At 37.6% G+C, this 10029-nt stretch overlaps 1 protein-coding gene across 1 annotated transcript; it reads left to right on the plus strand.

Moving 5' to 3' along the window:
• Positions 1–818: 818 nt before the first annotated feature.
• Positions 819–8646, plus strand: LOC136224181 (glycosyltransferase-like KOBITO 1). The gene is made up of 11 exons (XM_066012448.1): positions 819–1258; positions 1889–2038; positions 2134–2186; positions 2489–2597; positions 2702–2836; positions 2955–2999; positions 4040–4227; positions 4689–4830; positions 6194–6240; positions 6368–6455; positions 8038–8646. The coding sequence occupies exons 1-11, from the start codon at positions 887–889 to the stop codon at positions 8317–8319; spliced, it is 1611 nt and encodes a 536-aa protein (XP_065868520.1). The 5' UTR covers positions 819–886; the 3' UTR covers positions 8320–8646.
• Positions 8647–10029: the final 1383 nt, after the last annotated feature.

The raw sequence follows: 10029 nt of genomic DNA on the forward strand, positions 1-10029 counted from the left end.
GACCCCAATGTCCTCCTTTTATAAGAGTTCTGGTGCTTCAGGATGTAACGGTTATTTGATTCTCTATTAATGAAATTCCGTTTCAAAAAAAATATAAATTTATTGATTCTTGCTCGATGTTCATGAATATTAAACCACTTAATCGAATTCGACTTTAATCACATGGACCTTAACCACGGTGTCATTAACTAGTGAAAAAAAAGGTAATTAATTTATTAGTCCCTATATTTTGACAAAACATACTGTTTAGTCCCTGTATTTTCAAAAACACATGGTAAGGTCCCTAACCTTCTTCTCAATGAACTGTTTAGTCATTCCGTCTGTTTATTAGATTTTTTACCGTTTATGATTTCGAAAATGACTAATTTACCCTTTACTATTTACCTTCAAACTTTAGAAGAGGAAATCCAATTTAAAAGAAGAAGTTATTTGTATGGAGAACAAGAAAAAGAAAAGATCCAATGCTTACGAATTTGAACGATTAAGAAGAGAATCAAGAAAAAGAACACTAAAAGTTGATTTCAGATGCATTAGAGTTTAAAGGAAAGGAAAAGAATAACGCAAATCCAAATTGACTAACAAAATCTTCATGAGAGTCTAACGGCAGGGACTAAACAGTTCACCGAAAAAAACGTTAGGGACTAAACAGTTCATCGAGAAAAAGGTTAGAGACTTTATCATATGTTTTTAAAAATATAGAGACTAAACAGTGTGTTTTGTTAAAATATAGCGACTAATAAATTAATTACAAAAAAAAAAAAATTAGAAAAGTAACATAAATGAGATAAATTATAATTAAGCAAGAATTAAGCTTTTTACTTCCTTTTCACCACTTCTCCTTTCAAAGTTGAAAGTTCGGAAAATTTTCTCTCCACCCGCAACCACCATGCCTAACCACCACCACCACCATCTCCACACCCCTCTCCGGCCGTCTCCCGCTGCTGCTTCCAACCAATCTTTCACCTCTAAGTTAATCCTCCTTCTCACTATCCTTCCTCTTTCTCTTGCTGCCTTGGCCTTTGGCCTTCAATGGAAGGGTGATCGAGGCTTGAATGACCCAGTCACCGCCACTTCTCGCTGGGCTCCAGAAGGTTCTCGTAACCATGAGATCTTCCCCGGCATGGAATCTTCTCTTTCTGTTCTTTCTCCTAAAGCCCCACATTCGTCTGATTGCTTCAGTCTTGCCCGAAGTAGTTCACCTTCTTTTCCTTACTTTCGTGACTGGAAATTCGATGTTGAGGCCAATTTGAGACCTAAGGTATGCAGATTTCTTTTCAATTTTTGTGTTGTTTTTTCAATTGATCCTTTTCTGCTGTGGATTCATATTGTCATACAGTTTTTGGACTTAATCTACTTCTAGATTTTCATTTGTTATGCATTTGATTAGGGATTATTATGTTTGGATCCCTTCCAGAAAGTGTGAATTTGGGTTGACTTGTTCTATTGGAAAATTTAGGAAGTGAGACAATGAAGATTTCTTTCTCAATTTGTGTGTTGTTTTTTTAACTGATCCTTTTGTGGTGTGGATTCACATTGTCATACAGTTTTTGGACTTAATCTACTTCTAGATTTTCATTTGTTATGCATTGGATTAGGGATTATTATGTTTGGATCCCTTTCAGAAAGTGTGAATTTGAGTTGACTTGTTCAGTGGGAAAATTTAGGAAGTGGGACAATGAATAAGAACTTAGCTCAGCTTCAAAATGGTCACATTGATTTGATTTTGGAGCTTTTTACTTTCTTTCAGCTTTATGTTAGTATTAATTGGCTTCTTCAATTTTGGCTTGCTCATGAAATTTTGTGTGTTTTGACTTGATTTTAGAATGGTGTTTTTTTTATAAGTTGCTGCTTGTTCTTACTCACTGCAGCCTTGCTACTCGATCTGCAGATATGTATTACAACAAGTACATCAGCCAGCCTAGATCAGATTCTTCCATGGATGTTTTATCATAAGGTTATTGGTGTCACGACCTTTCTCCTTTTTGTGGAAGGAAACGCAGCATCTCCTAGTGTATCTCGAGTTCTGGAATCGATTCCTGTGAGTTATATATATTTTTGGAGTTTCTCCACTTTGATTTATGCTAGTTTTTCTCTCATGAATTATTGAGCATAGATATCATAAACCTTTCTCAGGGAGTAAAAGTGATTTATCGAACAAGAGAGCTAGAAGAGCAACAAGCGAAAAGGTCAGCAAGTTTTTCCCTATTGGGGGTTTGATCATGCTTTTTGGGCTGTGAAGTAAATTAGTAGTAGATTTCCTGTCAATTAATTGCTTCTTAACTTCCGATTAGTGGAAATTTATGGTAGCTCTGGAGTGTAGACACAGATGAAGATGAATCAATTTATGATTTGTTAGTTAAACATATTCAATTGTGTGTTTGAGGGCTAAACTGTTAAAAACTGCTTGACATTATATCTCTTGTGTCCGCTTTCTTATGTATTATTTAAACTCATATTCTCCAATTGTGTGTCTGTTTTTGTTAATCAGTCGGATCTGGAACGAGACATGGCTATCAAGTTTCTTTTACAAACCATGCAATTATGAGTTGTTTGTGAAACAATCTCTCAATATGGAAATGGCGATTGTGATGGCAAGGGTATGCATTTGAGATAAACACATTCTCATCTATGGAATTACTCTAAATTCTTCTTTGCATGTGATAATATTGTGGTCTTTTTTCCTATGCTTTTTGAAATCTAGGAGGCAGGCATGGATTGGATACTTCATCTTGACACTGATGAATTGATACATCCTGCTGGCACAACTGAATACTCTTTGAGGCAATTACTGCTTGATGTTCCTGGAAATGTCGATATGGTTATATTTCCAAATTATGTAAGTGAGATGAAAGTTTTATTGACATCAACTAGGGAATTTGTAAGAGAAAGTTGGTAGGATGTTGAGTTTTCTGGTGTCTCTTTTGTTTAATGGTGAATATGTTTTTAATCCTCAGGAGAGTAGTGTTGAACGAGATGATATCAAAGATCCCTTTAGTGAGGTAAATCTCCTTTTCATCTGTTTTATTCTTTTCGATTTAGATTAGTAATTCTAATTGCTTAAATAGGAGTCATACAGTTGCACAAAGACTCTAGGATCCTAGGTATGCTATACATAAAAGTGCTGGCTGAATTCTTCTCATTCTATTACTTAAAAAATATATTATGTTGCAACATTATTTAACCAACATTTACGTTGTTGACACCTTGAAGATGATATTGTATCTTCTCGTTCAAGTTCAGTTTTATCAATTTTTGCTGATTTGACAAGTGTTATGCAAATAGGATTATCTTTTGATTTTTGTTATGAGAACCTTAAATATGTGGAATTCAAATCAGAACTTAAGGAAGAAAATAACCGGTGAAAGTAACTATCTTCCTTTGGACATAAGCACGGGTACTAATTGATGATTGTTTAATAACATATTTGTTTTTGTTTCCGGGTCTTTTTGCACCCTTTGGATGAGTTCAAAGTAAATATAGAATACCTAAGTAGATATCTCAATTTTTTTGAAACTAAACTATATACTACTCTTTAAATGGTTTGTTAGTACACAAGGAAGGATTCATGGGGGCAGGGGCAGGGGCAGGGGCTTGAGCACCCATTGATCGCCGGATAACTCCATGGAAGCTGTGTATGGGGCTTTAATTTTTTCTGCAAAAACATCTTAGAAATATCAATTGAACACCCATAGATCAACATATAGTACCCCAAGCACCCCCTATCAGTGAATACATTATATCTATATAGTTTTAGGAGTCCACATTCTAATTTTTCATGCAAGGGATAAGTTTGTAGATTATGGGTTGACGGATGGTAAGGCGCAACTTCGTTTAGGGGAGTATCAAGTAAACTTGAGTGGCTTCTATTCTTGAAGAAAATTTGGGATCTTTGAAGTGCCTAGAGTTTTGTACTTTCTAAGGTTCAGGATATGTGATTTTTTATGGCTCTATATATCTCTCTGATTGGAGGAAGTTGAATACCTCCGAAAGTACATGCATATTCTCTGAATTTGCTGTATTAATATGTCAATGCAAACAGGTTTCAATGTTCAAGAAGAATTACGACCATCTCCCTAAAGATACATACTTTGGTATGTACAAGGAATCAACTCGTGGTAATCCAAACTATTTCTTGACTTATGGAAATGGGAAATCAGTTGCTCGCGTTCAAGATCATCTTCGTCCAAATGGAGCACACAGATGGCACAACTACATGAAAACCCCCAAGTATGTTCTTTTTTCTATTGTTCATTCATGCACTGAATATGAACTACCAAGAACGAAAACTTTTGCAGCAATATCTATGAGTACAGAATCTGAAAAATTAGTTTAAGCAAAATAATGCAATCAAAAGGCACACAGCCATATGTATGACTACTGAATTTGAACTATTAATCTAAGCAAAAGAACATAAATGGATGGGATGCAGCCATAATACATTAATCCATGTGTATGGCAAGGTGCTCGTCTCCTTCTCTTCGTTGCAGTTTGCAAGCACTTTGTTCTGTGTCTTCATGTATTAAGTATTATTAATATGTAGATCTATAATGTCACATTTTGGAATGATGGTAATAATACTAATATTCTAGGTGCATTCGCAAAATTATGTGACATTTCCTTTATCTTATCGATTATTGCACTGATATGAAAATTTTGCCTGCTTGATGATTTGCGTTTTACTATGCAAGTGAGGTGAAACTGGAAGAGGCTGCTGTCCTACATTATACATATGCCAAATACTCAGACTTGACTTCTAGACGTGATCGGTGTGGTTGCAAGCCTACAAAGGAGGATGTCAAAAGATGCTTTATGTTGGAATTCGACAGAGCTGTAAGTTCAATTGCTTCTATTACTCTCATTTCATCTTGTGCTGCTGTTTTGTGGTTAGTGGCCTTAGGTATCTATCGGCAATCTGCAATGTGATATTTTGTACATATGCTGGATGCATTTTAGTGTAGAATGTTTATTAGATGCTTAACTTTGAAGAACATAAGGATATGTGCTATAAAAATAGGATATTTTGAACCAGCCTTTAAGTGGGACTATCAATTTCTAATACGACAACATGGTTTATAGAAACAGCCGGCCTGACATGACCCGTTTGACACGATTATGACACGACAGCTCGTTTTTGTTACCCCTGCGTTCAGAGCATGATGTCATCATGATCCTCTTATTGATAGTTTTTCGATTTCATTCCAAATTTACTTTCGAGACTAGATATTGAGAACCGCCTGAAGGTTGCAGGAGGCATGTAAACAAAGTACACTGCTAGTGTACAAGAGCATCACCACTAATTGAATGGCATTGATTTGACCCAAGTAGTGACAAATTTTAAAAGTGGATGCGGGGCCGCCTCGTTTAAAATTTTCCATTTCATAATTAATAGTTGGCAGGGTCAAGTTGGTTTTAAATGGGAACAGTTCAGATCCTAGTGGTGCTTACTGTATGTAGTTGACTAAACTAAAAGAACATTATAAAAGAATGCTTTGAATTTACTTGGTCATCACTTAAAAAAAGTGAGAACGGGTCTCTTTGCCGGGAATTCAGTGATCTGGTTTCTTCAATTAAGAGTTTCTACCTTTTCATCATTGTAATATTAACATCAGCGCCGATATTGTGTCTTTCACTAGATTTCCTTGTTCTATTGACTTTCCATCGAAGTTGAGAATAAGCTCTAGGTGACTTTGGTAGTTAGGACTGTTCTATGACCATGAGTGATTACTCGCATCTTTTCTTTCTAGCCTAATACATACATAACCCCTCCAAATTGGCCACAAAAGCCGACCCCCACCCCCCCCCCCCCCCCCCCTCGAAACTTTGAAAACGACTTATTACTCCATAAACTTGCTTAGAGTGTCCTATTGGCCCTCCCAACTTGCTTAAAGTGATGCTTCGACTAGTCCAAATCTCCAATTGCTCTGTCACGTAGGAGGTAGAGGGTTAATCATGTCATTTTATGCAACTTCAAGGAGCTAATTAGTTGTTTTCAAAGTTGGCGGGGTAATTGGACTTTCCTGGACATGGGGGGCTAGGGATGTATTAGGCCTTTCTTTTCCCCATTGATCGGGCTGGCCATAAGAAAGGGCTTGAATTTGTGAATGAAATTTTGATTTTAAATGTTAATTTTGTTTGGGGTTCCCATTTTCTTATGTCTAACAGCTGTTTTTATCATATGAATTTATATTTGTAGGCATTCATAATTGCTTCAACTGCAACTGAGGAGGAAATGCTAAACTGGTAAGTCTTGATTATAGAGAAGTTTGCTTCCCCTCCCGCATTCTGGAAGCGCTCGTGAATATCTTTTGCATGGTTTTATCGTCTGTTTTGTTTCAGGAACTCACGGTGTTTTATGTTCTTGTTTTAGGTATCATGAACATGTGGTGTGGGGTGATAAAGATTTAAAATTGAAGCTCTTGAGGAAGGGCATTTTAAGTCGCATCTATACTCCTATGGTAAGAGAAAATAGCGTGTCATTCGCATGTAGATGTAGTTAATTGGCTTATTTGTTAGAAGGGAGACAAGAAAAATAGGATTAATACCATAAAAAGTGTCGGAAATTGTTAGGTGTGATCTAATAAGGCCTAATAGATTTCTAGCCCCTTGTACTTATCCATAAAAGTCAACTGCCCCCTATACTTTGGAAACATCCTGAATTTGCTTAAAGTGATATCTTGACCCCCTATGTCCAAGTGGCAGAGCAAAGGGAGATTTTGGACAAGTTTACTTTAAACAAGTTCAGGGGGCAAATAGATCGTGTAAGCAAGTTCAGAGGGGCAATAGATCATTGTAAGCAAATTTATTGGTCAATAGGTTACTTTAAGAACGTTGAAGGAGTCAATAAGTCACTTAAGCAAGTAAGGGGAAAATAGGACGTCCCCAAAGTATAGGGTGCAGTTGACTTTTCCAGACAAGTACAGGCGGCTAGGGATGTATTAAGCCACAAAATAGGCCTAAACCATATGCAACCCCCTAAACTTGTCAATTTTGGTCATTTTCCCCTTACGGGACGACCTATTTGCCCCCTTAACTATTTAAAAGTGGTATTAGCAACCCACTCTTTTCATTATAACGAAAACAAGATGAAGTTCCAACATTAATACAAGTGTTCATGGAAGTATTGGAACTAGCTTGGATATATGTAGATGATTTAGATGGAGTTAAAGCTATATGCAATTTTTACAAGAGAACTTGTGTTTTGTCTATACTAACCTGATTTGCAGCTTGTTTTCATAGTGCACAACTCTTTTTATTATAACCTTAGTGCTTGCAATGAGAACATGTCATGATTGTTTCTCTTATAATGAAAAGAGAGGTTGCTAATACCACTTTTAAATAGTTGAGGGGGCAAATAGGTCGTCATGTAAGTTCAGGGGGCAAAATGACCAAAATTGACAAGTTCAGCTAGCCAGGGCAAAAATGACCAAAAATAACAAGTTTAGGGGCTGCATATGGTTTAGGCCCACAAAATAACTTGTTTACTGGGATGAATGGGTATTTTCCATCCTATACAGAATGGTATTTACTAGGTATAATACATATACAACCCCTCCAAGTTGGTCATAAAAGCCGATTGTCTCCCCGAACTTTGGAAACAACCGGTTAACTCCTTCCCCGAACTTTGGAAACAACCGGTTAACTCCTTCCCCGAACTTTGGAAACAACCGGTTAACTCCTTAAAGTGTCCTATTGGCGCCCTGAAGTTACTTAAAGTGACCTATTGCCTCCTAAACATTCTTAAAAGTGTACCTATTGGCCTCTTAAACTTGCTTAAAGTGATGCGCACTTCAACTTGTCCAAATCTCCACGCTTAAAGTGATGCGCACTTCAACTTGTCCAAATTTCCACTTGCTTTGCCACGTAGGACTTGGAGGTTTAATTGTGCCGCTTTAAGCGACTTCAAGGGGCTAATCCGTCGTTTTCCAAGTTGAAGAGGGTTTATTAGTTCTATTTACTAAAATGTGTCATTTCCTATAATTCTAGTTCACTTTGGTTTCAAATGCACTAAAACAAGCGCCTGAATGTTGTTTATTACAGGCCATAATACAAGCTTTAAGAGAGTCGGGTGTGTTCAGCTCGATTATTTCGTCCGCCCCAACAACCATATCGAAAGACAAGTTCTTAGCATCGATTGATAAAAGCAACTCAACGAGAGCTGTAGCCTCTGAGTCACTACCCTCAAGAAAGACGAACAAAAACAGCGGGCATCACGCAGCTGCAAGGAAGGTGTTGAACATAGAAGCTGCTACCGAAGCAGCAGCAGCTGTTCCGCCATTGTCTCCACCGGGAATAACTGGCAGCTTCCTTGCAGAAGGGTGATCTAGAGTCTGGCATGATTGCTTTCTTCTTCTCGTTCCTGTTCGAATTAGTTAATGGTTCCGGTGAAAGTGCTTCGGAGGGAAGAAAATCAGGAAAGGAAAGAAAGAGCAAGCAGGCCTCGTGTCGCGATTTACGTGGATTGGTTCTTCCCGATCATGATCCAAGCGCTTGTGTACATGTTTTGTTTAGCAGAGGAGATTTATGGGCTGACAACTTTATATTATCTTATGTATAGTAGCCATTAGCCACAGTCTTGACAGGCAAAGGTTGTAACTACTGTTATTAGTTAAACATGTTATCCGAGTTTCTTGTTTGTTTGCTTGCTCATTTTCTTTGATATCTTCAACATTTTTTTCTTTAGATTCGTGTTCGTGCAGTGGTGAATACAGAATTGTTCGGGGGGGGGGGGGGGGGGGGGGGGGGGGGGGGCGATTTTACACGTGGTGTGTAATTTTTTTTTTTTTGCTAAATCGGTGTCTAATAGAAAAAATTCGGATTTAGAGAGGGCCTAATAGGCCAAAAAAATTTAGAAATTTAGGTTTAAAAAACTAGAAATTTGGATTAAATGAGGGCCTAACAGTCTAATAAAATTAGAAATTTGGATTTAGAGAGGACCTAACAGTCCAGAAAAATTAGAATTTTGGATTTAGAGAGAACCTAACAGGACTCGGGCTAATTTTGGGATGCTAATTCAGCACCCGATCTAAATTTCTTGGAAACAGGAGGGTCAGAACACCACAACACCTCAAATTTTGTGGAGACAAAGAGGCCGAAACTACTCGTGACCATGGTGGTTCTGGAGGCCTGAGGGCTCCGACCCCCTGTCTCCGCCCCTGTGTTCGTGTCGTGTCAATACGCGACACGAACACAATGTCTATCAAGTTGAAAATTTTGATAGTCATCTAAAAGGTGTCTAAACATAATCACAACTTCAAGTTGTACTGAATCCACATATTTTATGATATGATAGGATTTAAGTGAACAAAATAACATGCCAAGTATAAAAATATCCTTATCGTTTCTAGTTAAGAGCAGGGACGGCCCTGGGCATATATCAGTAGTGTGGCCATCCAGGGTCGAAGATAACATGCAAAGTATAAAAATATTATTATCGTTTCTAGTTAAAGAGCATGGATGGCTTTGGACATAGATCAGGAGTGCGGCGGCCCAAGACCAAAGGTCAAAAAGGGTCAATTGTTTTTTTCCTATATATGTATATATATATATATAGTAAAACCTCTATATTGGAATACACTTGAGACTAAACTATTTGTATAACAATTGAGAGATTATTACTAAATAGAGTTTGATAATAGAGGTTATTACCAAGCTGGGACCGAGTTTTTTTTATAACAAAATAGAGGTTTTACTATATATATATAAATTCTTTTTAAGTGTAGTTATAATACACATTCAGATCTGAGTCCCCGGATGAGTGATCAGAAAGGGGGGGGGCAATCATTATATCAACCGGTGCCTTAACCATAAGCAGAATATGGATCTTTGCGGGCTATCGGACCTTGGTGCGGCTGGCCACAAGTTCACCTGGAAAAGGAACAACGTGTTTGTTCGGTTGGATAAAGTGTATGCGAATGTAGCGGCGATCTATAGATTTCCTGAGGTAAACGTGCTGAACCTCCCTTTTCGCCACTCGGACCATAGTCCTATCCTCGTTAAGCTGGTTAAAGGTCATCGGCCCAAAGGGAAGAG

The sequence above is a fragment of the Euphorbia lathyris genome, chromosome 3, assembly GCF_963576675.1.
Source record: "Euphorbia lathyris chromosome 3, ddEupLath1.1, whole genome shotgun sequence".
Classification (NCBI taxonomy): Eukaryota; Viridiplantae; Streptophyta; class Magnoliopsida; order Malpighiales; family Euphorbiaceae; genus Euphorbia; species Euphorbia lathyris.

Excerpts from the sequence above, each read along its gene's own strand:
- LOC136224181 (XM_066012448.1), top strand. The coding sequence starts at position 887 with ATGCCTAACCACCACCACCACCATCTCCACACCCCTCTCCGGCCGTCT. Across the intron at positions 2,187-2,488 it reads GAAGAGCAACAAGCGAAAAG|TCGGATCTGGAACGAGACAT; the intron begins GTCAGCAAGTTT and ends TTTGTTAATCAG. Across the intron at positions 2,598-2,701 it reads TGGCGATTGTGATGGCAAGG|GAGGCAGGCATGGATTGGAT; the intron begins GTATGCATTTGA and ends TTTGAAATCTAG.